This window comes from Scyliorhinus canicula, chromosome 1 (assembly GCF_902713615.1).
Source record: "Scyliorhinus canicula chromosome 1, sScyCan1.1, whole genome shotgun sequence".
NCBI lineage: Eukaryota > Metazoa > Chordata > Chondrichthyes > Carcharhiniformes > Scyliorhinidae > Scyliorhinus > Scyliorhinus canicula.
In genome coordinates, this window is record NC_052146.1 from 4592288 (window position 1) to 4608322 (window position 16035).

Consider the following 16035-nt stretch of genomic DNA (forward strand, 5'->3'; position numbering starts at 1 on the left):
GCACTATGAGCACCTGGAAACACGCGGCTAAACGCGCTCGCTATGGGAGTTGTTCCCAATTAGTTGAATCGCGCTCCATGTCAAAGTTCATCACCAATGTTTTAATAAACATAATAAGGGGAGATGAAGAGTAACTATTCCGTCTGGTGGGATTTATCCTTTCTGATTATTGTCATTGCTGCATATCCTTTAATCCCCAACCTAACACAAAGCTCTCAATCTCTACCGTGTAAGCTGCAGTTGATCCCACACATCCAAAGTTTCTTAGGGAATTATGCCACAATTGCATTATCTTTTGTGTGAAAAATCTTTCCTGATTTCCCACCTGATCCGCCCAGATGTTACCAGAGCAAATGGTTCCTCCCTGTCTAATCAATCGAATCCTTTTAGTACTTTGATCGCCCCCTCGATCTGTTGAACTCACAGCAGTACAAACCATGTCTTCTTCATTTAACCCTTCAGATGCTGGGACCATTCTGCCAAAGTTACAGGAGAGTCCAGAGTTCTCTAAACTTTGACAGCTCTGGCCCTATGAGTATCACCAAGTTTAATCCGTTCATCACTGGGTCCCAAGTGATACATTCCCTCCATAAACCCCCCCTGCCAGTCTCTCCTCCTCGAAGACCCTCCTTCAAACCACCTTCGTTGGCCAAGTTCTTTAATGCCCTGCCTAGTACCTCCTTGGTGCCAAATGTTGTTCAATAACTCTCCAGCAAGACGGTGTTTGGCTCTGTGTAAATGAACATATGCATACAATAATAATAATATGATAATAATAATTGTCACGAGTCGGCTTCAATTAAGTCACTGTGAAAAGCCCCTAGTGGCCACATTCCAGCGCCTGTTCGGGGAGGCTGGTACGGGAATTGAACCCGCGCTGCTGGCCTTGTTCTGCATTAGGGGCTGGTTTGGCACACTGGGCTAAATCGCTGGCTTTGAAAGCAGACCAAGGCAGGCCAGTAGCACGGTTCAATTCCCGTACCAGCCTCCCCGAACAGGCGCCGGAATGTGGTGACTAGGGGCTTTTCACAGTAACTTCATTTGAAGCCTACTCGTGACAATAAGCGATTTTCATTTAATTTCATTTCATACAAGCCAGCTGTTTAGCCCAGTGTGCTAAACCAGCCCCTCAAGTTGCTGTTGTTGAGGGGTATCTCCCAGCTTATGTTCTTTTCACGTTACACATAACCCAGCGACTAACCCTGTCCAACCAATTGTATTCGTAACAACAGATAATAATCAGCGGCCTCATTTCAAATAAACACCCTGCCACCACCAAGCTTTGAATCGGAACGATTTCAGATTCACAGAACACTGGTATCATGGCAGAATGATAGAATCAGAATTGTTACAGCAGGGACAAGGGGCCATTCGGCCTGCTGAGGCAGTGCTAGCTCACTGCGAGAGCAGGTCAGTCAGTTCCACGTCGCTGATGTTTCCCTGTAACGACCCAGGTTCAAGTGCCGGAAATGAGCCCTCACGGGATTCTCGACATCACCGGCTCCCTCGCCGTCGGAATCGCCGGACTCGAGCCTGAGCTTCTCGCCGCTAACTAGGGGGAGCTGCTTTTGAATCCTCCGTCGCCACTCACTCCCGGTCAACACACCACGTGGCAGCGCACAGACCTGCCCCTCGCTTTGGGGAGCCCAATCTGGCCAGGCTTTTCGACCCTGTGGATTGGAGGCGGGCCACCTTGCTCCCCCGAGGGGATCAGAGGAACAGCAGCAGGGTCAGCAATGCCACCTGGGAGGCAGTGGCAGCGGCTGTCAGTGCGGGCAGCGTGACCAGGGGGACCATATTCCAATGCAGGAAGAAGAACAACGACATCCACTGATCTGCAAAGGTAAAGTTACCACTTCTCTCCTGGCATCAGTTCCGCCTGCCGCCCCTCAAATTCCCAAACCCCCTCCCGCCCCATTGATTGGCTAACACTTCCCACCCTCCCCACATCCAATCTTCAATCTTGTCCCTCAGAATCCTCTGGCACCTACAGCACAATCCTTTCATGCACAGGTGCAGTGCCCACGCATGCCACCTACTATATACCCCCAATCCATCAAGCATGCAGCTCACAATGCCCCCTCTTTGTATCAGTAAGAAGTCTTACAACACCAGGTTAAAATCTAACAGGTTTGTTTCAAACACGAGCTTTCGGAGCGCAGCTCTTTCCTCAGGTGAATGGAGAGGTATAGAACATAAAACATAGAACAGTACAGCACAGAACAGGCCCTTCGGCCCTCAATGTTGTGCCGAGCAATGATCACCCTACTCAAACCCACAAATCCACCCTATACCCGTAACCCAACAACCCCCCCCCGCTTCCTAACCTTACTTTTTAGGACACTACGGGCAATTTAGCATGGCCAATCCACTTAACCCGCACATCTTTACCCACATGTTCCAGAAACATTTATACAGACAAAGTCAGAGATGCCAGACAATGCTTGGAATGCATTTGCAGGTAATTCAGTCATTACAGATCCCGAGTTAGGGGTAACCCCAGGTTAAAGAGGTGTGAATTGTCTCAAGCCAGAACAGTTGGTAGGATTTTGCAAGTCCAGGCCTGATGGTGGGGGGTGGATGTAATGCGACATGAATCCAAGATCCCTGTTGATGCCGCACTCATGCGTGTGGAACTTAGCTATAAGTTTTTGCTCGGCGATTCTGCGTTGTCGCGCGTCCTGAAGGCCGCCTTGGAGAACGCTTACCCGGAGATCAGAGGCTGAATGCCCTTGACTGCTGAAGTATTCCCCGACTGGAAGGGAACATTTTTGCCTGGTGATTGTCGCACGATGCCCGTTCATTCGTTGTCGCAGTGTCTGCATGGTCTCGCCAATGTACCACGCTTCGGGACATCCTTTCCTGCAGCGTATGAGGTAGACTACATTGGTCGAGTCGCACGAGTATGTACCGCGTACCTGGTGGGTGGTGTTACCACGTGTAATGGTGGTATCCAAGTCGATAATCTGGCATGTCTTGCAGAGATTGCCCTGGCAGGGTTGTGTGGTGTCGTGGTCGCTGTTCTGAAGGCTGGGTAGTTTGCTGCAAACAATGGTTTGTTTGAGGTTGCGCGGTTGTTTGAAGGCAAGTAGTGGGGGTGTGGGGATGACCTTGGCAAGATGTTCATCTTCATTGATGATGTGTTGAAGGCTGTGAAGAAGATGTCGTAGTTTCTCCGCCCCAGGAAAGTACTGGACGACGAAGGGTACTCTGTCACTTGTGTCCCGTGTTTGTCTTCTGAGGAGGTCGGTGCGGTTTTTTGCTGTGGTGCGTTGGAACTGTCGATCGATGAGTCGAGCGCCCTATCCCGTTCGTACGAGAGCATCTTTCAGCATCTGTAGGTGTCTGTTACGTTCCTCCTCGTCTGAGCAGATCCTGTGTATACGGAGGGCTTGTCCATAGGGGATGGCTTCTTTAATGTGTTTCGGGTGAAAGCTGGAGAAGTGGAGCATCGTGAGGTTATCTGTGGGCTTGCGGTAAAGCGAAGTGCTGAGGTGACCGTCCTTGATGGAGATGAGTGTGTCCAAGAATGCAACAGAATTTGGAGAATAGTCCATGGTGAGTCTGATGGTGGGATGGAACTTATTGATCTCATCGTGTAGTCATTTCAGTGATTCTTCGCTGTGGGTCCAAAGGAAAAAATGGATATGAAAAATGTATAACGGGATATGGCGCTCGACTCATCGATCGACAGTTCCAACGCGCCACAGCAAAAAACCGCACCGACCTCCTCAGAAGACAAACACGGGACACAACTGACAGAGTACCCTTCGTCGCCCAGTACTTTCCTGGGGCGGAGAAACTACGACATCTTCTTCGCAGCCTTCAACACATGTATTTTCTTGTATTTTCTTGAATTTTGTTTAATTCCCTTTTCTTCCCATGTACTGAATGATCTGTTGAGCTGCTCGCAGAAAAATACTTTTAATTGTACCTCGGTACACGTGACAATAAACAAATCCAATCCAATCCAATCCTGGGTACCTTGGCAGTGCCCTGATGGCACCCAGGTGGCACAGCCAGGGTGCCAGTCTGGCAATGCCAGGGTGCCCACGCGACACCAGCAGTGACAGGGTGTCACCTGACACCCAGAAGGCAAGCACCTGGGGGCCTCCGATTTCTTGGGAGACCCCCACAAATGCCGTCCCATCAGGTCCCCGTTTGAAGAGACCAGTGTCCGAGGCGAAGGGGATAGACCCCACGCCTCCGGGATCTCTGGAATATGCACATTAAAGTGAGACTACCAGTCTCACTGTAATATGCAGATTTGCTAAAAAGTGATCCTGCCCACAATGGGCGGGATTTACATCGCAACGTCTCGCGGGATCAAGTTGGATCTGGCGCGGTGCTGCAAGCTGGTCGATCCCGGGAATGGGGTCGATCCCGGGAATGGGGTCGATCCCGGGAACGGGGTCGATCCCGGGAACGGGGTCTCCCGGCTCCTATTGGCCACCTTGAGCCGCAGCGAGCTGCTTGTCTGGTATAGGGTGGCCGTTGGATTGCGCCCAACTTTCCCAACTTCTTTAACAAGAGTAAAATACTGTGAATGCTGGAAATCTGAACACAAAAACTGGAAAACTTCAGCCCGGCTGGGAGCAGCTACGGAGAGAGTAACCGAGTGAGCATTCCGTACGACTTCTTCAGAATGCTGATTTCCAATTTCCCTTGGATTTGTGTAAAAATAAAGCGCCTGGGATTGCCTCCCTGGACCTCTCTCCGCTCACTCAAAGAGCTCCTTTACAGATTCTGTCCGATAATTACTCCTGTCAAGCAGCTTGGGGAGTTTTACTGCACCACAGGCCCTTTGCAAGTCGTTGACGCCACCTAATTTATCGCGAGTGGTTGTTGGATGGAGCCTCTCCTGTTTCGAGGTATCTAATGAAAAATGAAATGAAAATCGCTTATTGTCACGAGTAGGCTTCAAATGAAGTTACTGTGAAAAGCCCCTAGTTGCCACATTCCGGCGCCTGTTCGGGGAGGCCAGAATTGAACCGTGCTGTTGGCCTGCCTTGGTCTGCTTTCAAAGCCAGCTATTTAGCCCTGTGCTAAACCAGCCCCTAAAATGAAATGAAATGAAAATGGCTTATTGTCACAAGTAGGCTTCAATGAAGTTATTGTGAAAAGCCCCTAGTCGCCACATTCCGGCGCCTGTTCGGGTAATTCTTTCAAACCTTCTCGCTGGCCAGGATGTCTGGTCCCGACGAAGCCCCCCCCCCCCCCCCCCCCCCCCCCCCCCGCTCCTTCCCCCTCGCCCCATGATGTTCTCTGCTATGCTATACCCTCATGGTTTCATCCATAGTGTTGATTAAAGAACAAGTCTTCTTGACAAACAAAACTACTTTATTAACACTACTTACCTGGGTTCGACACCTATCCCTAAGAAACAAACAGTTTATTAAGAACACATAATCTATTCTTCTCTACAACTAACTCACTACCAGATTAAACTATTATCTATCTCTCTATCTTCAGTCTCTTCAGCTAACTCCTCACTTCTGCTGTTACCACCTTCTCCAACCTTCAGCCCCACAAGGCTAAGCATCATCCCTTATATACTTATAGGACTAGCTCCCTCTTGTGACTGTCTGTATACATTTCATTAACCCTTGCAATATCTTCATCTATGATGGCCAATGATGATCTGCCTCCCCTGCCGGGGGGAGGGGCGGGGGAGCAGAAATTCCGGGCTGCTGTTTGCCTGGAACGGAGAGTAGGTCTTACGAGGAAAGGTTGAGGGTGCTAGGCCTTTTCTCATTAGAACGGAGAAGGATGAGGGGAGACTTGATAGAGGTTTATAAGATGATCAGGGGAATAGCTGAAAATGAAATGAAAATCGCTTATTGTCACGAGTAGGCTTCAATGAAGTTACTGTGAAAAGCCCCTAGTCGCCACATTCCGGCGCCTGTCCGGGGGAGACAGTCAGAGACTTTTTCCACGGGTAGAACAAACCATTACAAGGCAACATAAATTTAAGGTGAATGGTGGAAGATATAGGGGGGATGTCAGAGGTAGGTTCTTTACCCAGAGAGTAGTGGGGGCATGGAATGCACTTCCTGTGGAAGTAGTTGAGTCGGAAACGTTAGGGACCTTCAAGCGGCTATTGGATAGGTACATAGATTATGGTAGAATGATGGGGTGCAGATTAATTTGTTCTTAATCTAGGACAAAGGTTCGGCACAACATCGTGGGCCGAAGGGCCTGTTCTGTGCTGTATTTTCAATGTTCTTTGAATCCTCCTCACTCTTGAAAAGATGCCCGGAATCAGGTTGCACTCAGATTCTTGGGCATCAGCTCAAAGTGGTCACTTTATGGAGCAAGTGGGAACTGTGTAGTTTTGTTGTGAACCAGAAAGAATAAACTTTTACACTGAAAGCCAGTTGGTGCATCTGCCTCCTTGTTTAATGCAGCCCCTGTAGCTTTGCAATCTATTATTCTCAGTGTGCGGGGGCGAATAACAAGAGCCTGTGCAATCCTGAATTACATATTAAACTTTAAACCGCAGTTCCATCGGGTATTCCTGAAATGGAAATCTGCAGGACGTGTGTGTGTGATGCCAATCACTCAATCGTCTGGCCAGTGGGATCAATTATTAATGTCTCTTTCTCATTACTATGAAGCCTGGGTGAAGTGTCTCTTTCCCCACCTTCACATCTTTGTCTGATTAGTTGCGTTTTGCAGGTAGTAGGAGACGAGGTGAGAATTTGAGATGTGTAAGTGCATTCCAGTATTTTCCCTTTGATAATCCAGTCGTGTGAGGAAAATAGAAAAGATTTTGGGCAGAGGATTCCTAAAATAAATAGCAACGTGTCAATTTTGGGGTGAAAATCGGTGTGGTTCCTGCTGGCCCCGGATTTCAGGGACTTGGAAGAAAAACTTGTTCCCAGGTGAAAAATGTTGCATTTGAGATGCCCACTCCCGGCATGGGAGTGGGGGGTTCATCTGAACATTTTAATAAAGGGATTTAAACAGCTTTGCAGCGCTCACTCTCATTCAAACCCAGGGGTTGGCAGCAAGGAAACCTGCTCCTCGATTCACGGAGGGGGGTCCCTCACCTGTCTGCTGGATGCCGTGGAGGAGAGGCGAGCGACAATATACCCTCCGGCTGGCAGGATACCCACTGGCAAGGTACCGGACCCCGCCCGCCGCGGGGAGACGGTCTCCATACTGGTCAGTGCCAGCAGACTGACCAAGAGGACGGGTGTTCGGTGCCACAAGAAGATGAATGACCCGCTCCGTCCTGCCAGGGTAAGTTCTCACGGCAGCACGGTAGCACAGTGGTTAGCACTGCAGCTTCACAGTGCCAGGGTCTCTGGTTCGATTGCCGGCTTGGATCACTGTCTGTGCGGAGTCTGCACGTTCTCCCCCGTGTCTGCGTGGGTTTCCTCCGGGTGCTCCGGTTTCCTCCCACAAGTCCCGAAAGACGTGCTTGTTGGGTGAATTGGACATTGTGAATTCTCCCTCCGTGTACCCGAACAGGCACCGGAGTGTGGGGACTAGGGGCTTTTCACAGTAACTACATTGCAGTGTCAATGTAAGCCTACTTGTGACAATACAGATGATGATTATTATTATACACGCGACCTTGCCATCCCCCCTCGGAATGTCACCTCAATCCCACAGGCTGCTAGCTGGCAGGGCCCCAACACCCAGCCTCCCACAGGCTGCTAGCTGGCAGGGGCCCCAACACCCAGCCTCCCACAGGCTGCTAGCTGGCAGGGCCCCAACACCCAACCTCCCACAGGCTGCTAGCTGGCAGGGCCCCAACACCCAGCCTCCCACAGGCTGCTAGCTGGCAGGGCCCCAACACCCAACCTCCCACAGGCTGCTAGCTGGCAGGGCCCCAACAACCAACCTCCCACAGGCTGTTAGCTCGCTGGGCCCCAACACCCAACCTCCCACAGGCTGCCAGCTGGCAGGGCCCCAACACCCAACCTCCCACAGGCTGCTAGCTGGCAGGGCCCCAACACCCAACCTCCCACAGGCTGCTAGCTCGCAGGGCCCCAACCTCCCACAGGCTGCTAGCTGGCAGGGCCCCAACACCCAACCTCCCACAGGCTGCTAGCTGGCAGGGCCCCAACACCCAACCTCCCACAGGCTGCTAGCTGGCAGGGCCCCAACACCCAACCCCCCACAGGCTGCTATCTGGCGGGGCCCCAACACCCAACCTCCCACAGGCTGCTAGCTCGCTGGGCCCCAACACCCAGCCTCCCACAGGCTGCTAGCTGGCGGGGCCCCAACACTAAACCTCCCACAGGCTGCTAGCTCGCTGGGCCCCAACACCCAACCTCCCACAGGCTGCTAGCTGGCAGGGCCCCAACACCCAGCCTCCCACAGGCTGCTAGCTGGCAGGGCCCCAACACCCAACCTCCCACAGGCTGCTAGCTGGCAGGGCCCCAACACCCAACCTCCCACAGGCTGCTAGCTGGCAGGGCCCCAACACCCAACCTCCCACAGGCTGCTAGCTCGCAGGGCCCCAACACCCAACCTCCCACAGGCTGCTAGCTGGCAGGGCCCCAACACCCAACCTCCCACAGGCTGCTAGCTGGCAGGGCCCCAACACTAAACCTCCCACAGGCTGCTAGCTCGCTGGGCCCCAACCTCCCACAGGCTGCTAGCTGGCAGGGCCCCAACCTCCCACAGGCTGCTAGCTCGCTGGGCCCCAACACCCAACCTCCCACAGGCTGCTAGCTCGCAGGGCCCCAACACCCAGCCTCCCACAGGCTGCTAGCTGGCGGGGCCCCAACACTAAACCTCCCACAGGCTGCTAGCTCGCAGGGCCCCAACCTCCCACAGGCTGCTAGCTGGCAGGGCCCCAACACCCAGCCTCCCACAGGCTGCAAGCTGGCTGGGCCCCAACACCCAGCCTCCCACAGGATGCTAGCTGGCAGGGTCCCAACACCCAACCTCCCACAGGCTGCTAGCTCGCAGGGCCCCAACCTCCCACAGGCTGCTAGCTGGCAGGGCCCCAACACCCAGCCTCCCACAGGCTGCTAGCTGGCAGGGCCCCAACACTAAACCTCCCACAGGCTGCTAGCTCGCTGGGCCCCAACCTCCCACAGGCTGCTAGCTGGCAGGGCCCCAACCTCCCACAGGCTGCTAGCTCGCTGGGCCCCAACACCCAACCTCCCACAGGCTGCTAGCTCGCAGGGCCCCAACACCCAGCCTCCCACAGGCTGCTAGCTGGCGGGGCCCCAACACTAAACCTCCCACAGGCTGCTAGCTCGCAGGGCCCCAACCTCCCACAGGCTGCTAGCTGGCAGGGCCCCAACACCCAGCCTCCCACAGGCTGCTAGCTGGCAGGGCCCCAACACCCAACCTCCCACAGGCTGCTAGCTGGCAGGGCCCCAACCTCCCACAGGCTGCAAGCTCGCTGGGCCCCAACACTAAACCTCCCACAGGCATCCCCCCCCCCCCCCCCCCCCCCCCCCGCACCCCGCCCTACTGACGTGCAGTGCCCACACAGGCCCACAATGTAAATACATAGACACCAGCATCGGGTGAAGCTTACAGGGGTGTAGTATTAATCAGTTCAGTCCATAAGAGAGTTGTTTAGGAGTCTGGTAACAGTGGGGAAGAAGCTGTTTTTGAGTCTGTTCGTGCGTGTTCTCTGACTTCTGTATCTCCTGCCCGATGGAAGAAGTTGGAAAAGTGAATAAGCCGGGTGGGAGGGATCCTTGATTATGCTGCCCGCTTTCCCCCGGCAGCGGGAGGTGTAGATGGAGTCAATGGATGGGAGGCAGGTTTGTGTGATGGACTGGGCTGTGTTCATGACTCTCTGAAGTTCCTTGCGGTCCTGGGCCGAGCAGTTGCCATACCAGGCTGTGATGCAGCCCGATAGGATGCTTTCTATAGTGCATCTGTAAAAGTTGGTAAGGGTTAATGTGGACATGCCAAATTTCCTTAGTTTCCTGAGGAAGTATAGGCGCTGTTGTACTTTCTTGGTGGTAGTGTCGACGTGGGTGGACCAGGATAGATTTTTGGAGATGTGCACCCCTAGGAATTTGAAACTGCTAACCATCTCCACCTCAGCCCCGTTGATGCTGACAGGGGTGTGTACAGTACTTTGCTTCCTGAAGTCACCTTTGGGAAGGGGGTGGTGAACAGCAGCAGTCCGTATGGGGTAGGTACACCCACAGTGCTGTTAGGGAGGGAATTCCAGAATTTTGACCCAGTGACAGGGCAGCAGGGTAGCACAATGGTTAGCACAGTTGCTTCACAGCACCAGGGTCCCAGGTTCGATTCCCGGCTGGGTCACTGTCTGTGCGGAGCCTGCACATCCTCCCCGTGTGTGCGTGGGTTTCCTCCGGGTGCTCCGGTTTCCTCCCACAGTCCCAAGATGTGCGGGTTAGGTGGATTGGCCGTGATAAATTGCCCTTAGTGTTCAAGAAGGTTGGATGGGGTTACGGGGATGGTGTGGGCTTGGGTAGGGTGCTCTTTCCAAGGGCCGGCGCCGACTAGACGCCGACTAGATGGGCCGAATGGCCTTCTTCTGCACTCTAAATTCTATGCTTCATTGACAGTGAAGAAACGGACGGTATATTTCCAAGTCAGGATGGTGAGGGACTGTGAGAGGAACTTGAAGGCGTCAAAAGTACAAAAATGGAGAGAGAAAGCTCAGCATTTGCTGCTTTCCGTTCTGATCTTGCAAATTGAACAGGAGGGAGGAATTAGCAATCAGAATGGAAACTTAGCAGCAACCTTGAAAAGACAAAGCATTAACCTTTGTAGCAAAATAGTGCTTTAGACATTGAATGTGTCTAACATTCCGGTCCTTCAAAAGCAATTCATCACCCCCCTCCCCGTGAGAAACCCCTTCAGAATTGATCAGAAATGAAATATTTCCCATTCTTGTGTTTTAATTGAATTTTGTGAGTTGACCATTTATTTGATATATTTCCAAGTCAGGGTGGTGAGTGACTTGGAGGGGAACCTCCAGGTGGTGGGGTTCCCAGGTATCTGCTGCTCTTGTCCGTCTAGATGGTAGAGGCCGTGGGTTTGGAAGGTGCTGCCGAAGGAACCTTGGTGAGTTACTGCAGTGCATCTTGTAGATGGTGCACACGGCTGCCACTGTTGGTCAGTGGTGGGGGGTTTGAATGTTTGTGGAAGGGGGAGCAATCAAGCGGGGCTGCTTTGTCCTGGATGATGTCGAGCTTCTTGAGTGTTGTTGGAGCTGCACCCATCCAGGCAAGTGGAGAGTTTTCCATGACACGATTGACTTGTGTCTTGCAGATCTGACCGGTTTTGGGCATGTAAGCCAATCACCACACAACCTCTGACCTGCTCTTGCAGCCACAGGTTCAGTTCAGATTCTGGTCAATGGTAACCCCCAAGATGCTGATAGTGGGGGATACCAATGATTAGCACGATAGCACAGTGGTTAGCACTGTTGCTTCACAGCTCCAGGGTCCCAGGTTCGATTCCCGGCTTGGCTCGCTGCCTGTGCGGATTCCGCACGTTCTCCCCGTGTATGTGTGGGTTTCCTCCGGGTGCTCCGGTTTTCTCCCACAAGTACCGAAAGATGTGCTGTTAGATAATTTGGGCATTCTGAAATCTCCCTCAGTGTACCCGAACAGGTGCTGGAATATGGCGACTGGGGGCTTTTCACAGTAACTTCATTGCAGTGTTAATGTAAGCCTACTTGTAACAATAAAGATTATTACTTATTATTATTATCAAGGTGAGAGGGTTAGTTACTCTCTTGTTGGAGATAGTACTGCTCCCTCAGTACTGACCCTCTGACAGTGCGGCGCTCCCTCAGTACTGACCCTCTGACAGTGCGGCACTCCCTCAGTACTGACCCTCTGACAGTGTGGCACTCCCTCAGTACTGACCCTCTGACAGTGCGGCACTCCCTCAGTACTGACCCTCTGACAGTGCAGATCCCTCAGTACTGACGCTCTGACAGTGCAGCACTCCCTCAGTACTGACCCTCTGGCAGTGCGGCACTCCCTCAGTACTGACCCTCTGACAGTGCGGCACTCCCTCAGTACTGACCCTCTGACAGTGCGGCACTCCCTCAGTACTGACCCCCTGACAGTGCAGCACTCCCTCAGTACTGACCCTCTGACAGTGCAGATCCCTCAGTACTGACCCTCTGACAGTGCGGCACTCCCTCAGTACTGACCCTCTGACAGTGCGGCACTCCCTCAGTACTGACCCTCTGACAGTGCGGCACTCCCTCAGTACTGACCCTCTGACAGTGCGGCACTCCCTCAGTACTGACCCTCTGACAACACGGTGCTCCCTCAGTACTGACCCTCTGACAGTGCAGCACTCCCTCAGTACTGACCCTCTGACAGTGCAGATCCCTCAGTACTGACCCTCTGACAGTGCGGCACTCCCTCAGTACTGACCCTCTGACAGTGCGGCACTCCCTCAGTACTGACCCTCTGACAGTGCGGCACTCCCTCAGTACTGACCCTCTGACAGTGCAGCACTCCCTCAGTACTGACCCTCTGACAGTGCGGCACTCCCTCAGTACTGACCCTCTGACAACACGGTGCTCCCTCAGTACTGACCCTCTGACAGTGCAGCACTCCCTCAGTACTGACCCTCTGACAGTGCGGCACTCCCTCAGTACTGACCCTCTGATAGTGTAGCACTCCCTCAGTACTGACCCTCTGACAGTGCGGCACTCCCTCAGTACTGACCCTCTGACAGTGCAGTGCTCCCTCAGTACTGACCCTCTGACAGTGCAGCACTCCCTCAGTACTGACCCTCTGACAGTGCAGCACTCCCTCAGTACTGACCCTCTGACAGTGCAGCACTCCCTGAGTACTGACCCTCTGACAGTGCGGCACTCTCTCAGTACCGACCCTCTGACAGTGTGGCACTCACTCAGTACTGACACTCTGACAGTGCGGCACTCCCTCAGTACTGACCCTCTGACAGTGCAGCACTCCCTCAGTACTGACCCTCTGACAACACGGTGCTCCCTCAGTACTGACCCTCTGACAGTGCGGCACTCCCTCAGTACTGACCCTCTGACAGTGCAGCACTCCCTCAGTACTGACCCTCTGACAGTGCAGCACTCCCTCAGTACTGACCCTCTGACAGTGCAGCACTCCCTCAGTACTGACCCTCTGACAGTGCGGCGCTCCCTCAGTACTGACGCTCTGACAGTGCGGCACTCCCTCAGTACTGACCCTCTGACAGTGCAGATCCCTCAGTACTGACCCTCTGACAGTGCAGCACTCCCTCAGTACTGACCCTCTGACAGTGCGGCACTCCCTCAGTACTGACCCTCTGACAGTGCGGCACTCCCTCAGTACTGACCCTCTGACAGTGCAGATCCCTCAGTACTGACGCTCTGACAGTGCAGCACTCCCTCAGTACTGACCCTCTGGCAGTGCGGCACTCCCTCAGTACTGACCCTCTGACAGTGCGGCACTCCCTCAGTACTGACCCTCTGACAGTGCGGCACTCCCTCAGTACTGACCCCCTGACAGTGCAGCACTCCCTCAGTACTGACCCTCTGACAGTGCAGATCCCTCAGTACTGACCCTCTGACAGTGCGGCCCTCCCTCAGTACTGACCCTCTGACAGTGCGGCACTCCCTCAGTACTGACCCTCTGACAGTGCGGCACTCCCTCAGTACTGACCCTCTGACAGTGCGGCACTCCCTCAGTACTGACCCTCTGACAACACGGTGCTCCCTCAGTTCTGACCATCTGACAGTGCAGCACTCCCTCAGTACTGACCCTCTGACAGTGCAGATCCCTCAGTACTGACCCTCTGACAGTGCGGCACTCCCTCAGTACTGACCCTCTGACAGTGCGGCACTCCCTCAGTACTGACCCTCTGACAGTGCGGCACTCCCTCAGTACTGACCCTCTGACAGTGCGGCATTCCCTCAGTAGTGACCCTCCGACAGTGCAGCACTCCCTCAGTACTGACCCTCTGACAGTGCGGCACTCCCTCAGTACTGACCCTCTGACAGTGCGGCACTCCCTCAGTACTGACCCTCTGACAGTGCAGATCCCTCAGTACTGACGCTCTGACAGTGCAGCACTCCCTCAGTACTGACCCTCTGGCAGTGCGGCACTCCCTCAGTACTGACCCTCTGACAGTGCGGCACTCCCTCAGTACTGACCCTCTGACAGTGCGGCACTCCCTCAGTACTGACCCCCTGACAGTGCAGCACTCCCTCAGTACTGACCCTCTGACAGTGCAGATCCCTCAGTACTGACCCTCTGACAGTGCGGCCCTCCCTCAGTACTGACCCTCTGACAGTGCGGCACTCCCTCAGTACTGACCCTCTGACAGTGCGGCACTCCCTCAGTACTGACCCTCTGACAGTGCGGCACTCCCTCAGTACTGACCCTCTGACAACACGGTGCTCCCTCAGTTCTGACCATCTGACAGTGCAGCACTCCCTCAGTACTGACCCTCTGACAGTGCAGATCCCTCAGTACTGACCCTCTGACAGTGCGGCACTCCCTCAGTACTGACCCTCTGACAGTGCGGCACTCCCTCAGTACTGACCCTCTGACAGTGCGGCACTCCCTCAGTACTGACCCTCTGACAGTGCGGCATTCCCTCAGTAGTGACCCTCCGACAGTGCAGCACTCCCTCAGTACTGACCCTCTGACAGTGCAGAGCTCCCTCAGTACTGACCCTCTGACAGTGCAGAGCTCCCTCAGTACTGACCCTCTGACAGTGCAGCACTCCCTCAGTACTGACCCTCTGACAACACGGTGCTCCCTCAGTACTAAGTAACAGCCTTGTTTTTGTATTTTGGAGTGGAACCTGAATCTTCTGACCCATAGGTGAGATTTGTATCCCTGATCCACCGCGAAACAAACATTGAGAAGACTGTGTAACGGGCGGCTAAATTGATATGTGTTGCTGGGCACCACATTGAGTTGGAAGTCAGCAATACCCAGACGGCACAGAGACTGTGAATAAACTGATTGCCCACCATTCCCTGGGATTTGCCCAGATTGTGCTTTGATTGTGAATTTTTTATTCTTCTGTCAACACTGCTTGGTGCTGTTGCTCATTTCCCTCTCTTGCTTCTGCAGCTGCTGGTTGTCTATTGAACGAGGAGCCATCTGGGCCTTCGTTGCCCCTGCGTTGTTTGTGATTGTGGTAAGTGACAATCGGACACCGCACTGATCCAGTGTCAGGCTACACATGTTTGAACGTGCACGCTGAATATAGACATTTTCCTAGTCCCGATAGGAATGACGTCTGGGGGAATCTGGCAAAACTTTAATCGGATCAGAATGAAGATTTCTCTGCTTGCTTTGCTGGCTCAGGACTGTGGAATGGCTGCAATGTTTAGAATCAGAGTTTGAACTCTTTCCAGCTCTGTAAATAATCATTTTATCATTAATTTGCTCCTGATTTCTTCATGGAAACCTGCTGGAGTCAAATAATCCAGCAATTAAAATAATTGGCGAAAGAAGCAAAGGGAAGATGAGGACAAATGTTTTTTTAATGCAGTGAGCAGTGAGCTGGAATGCACAGCTCGCTACGCTGATGGAAGCAGATTTAACCATCACCCTTTGACGGGAGGATAGGTAAATGGTTGCAATGGGGGACGATAGCAGGGCTACGGGGGAAGAGTTGAGTTGTGACTGATTGCATTGTTATTCCAAAGAGCTGGCTCACGCACAGTGGGCTGAATGGCCTCGTTCTGTGCTGCAGGATTGCCTGGTTACTGAAGCTTTCCCTCCTGCGGTGTAGAATGCCCAGTGAAGTATGAATGTGGCTTTGAACTATTTTCAATCTCCTTCCTGCGATTAGCTAAGTGCTGGCAGTTCTTCCACAAGCGCAGCAATCTAAAACCTCTCGCCCAAGAGGCAGCCAGTTGGGCGTTTTATTGCTCAGGCTGAATTCGGGTCTCTGTCAGGAGCCAAGGTTCATATCATTCCATTTCTTTTCCCTCAACCTTTTTCGAGTCTTTCGCTAAATTATACAGCGGGCGCGATCCGACGGCCAGGCTGCGCCTGGACAGAAGCGCGCTGCGGCGCAACGTGGCCAATGGAAGCCAGGGCCTACCAGGCTCGCCACACCCTGTGAGATTCAACG

At 53.4% G+C, this 16035-nt stretch overlaps 1 protein-coding gene across 1 annotated transcript in view; it reads left to right on the forward strand.

The window, feature by feature from the left end:
- The window catches only part of adgrd1 (adhesion G protein-coupled receptor D1), a 346241-nt gene that overhangs the window by 231168 nt on the left and 99038 nt on the right, over positions 1 to 16035 (forward strand). Inside the window, exon 16 of the mRNA XM_038802479.1 lies at positions 15024 to 15090. Within this exon, the coding sequence (XP_038658407.1) occupies positions 15024 to 15090 (67 nt within the window). The remainder of the gene's footprint in view (positions 1 to 15023; positions 15091 to 16035) is intronic.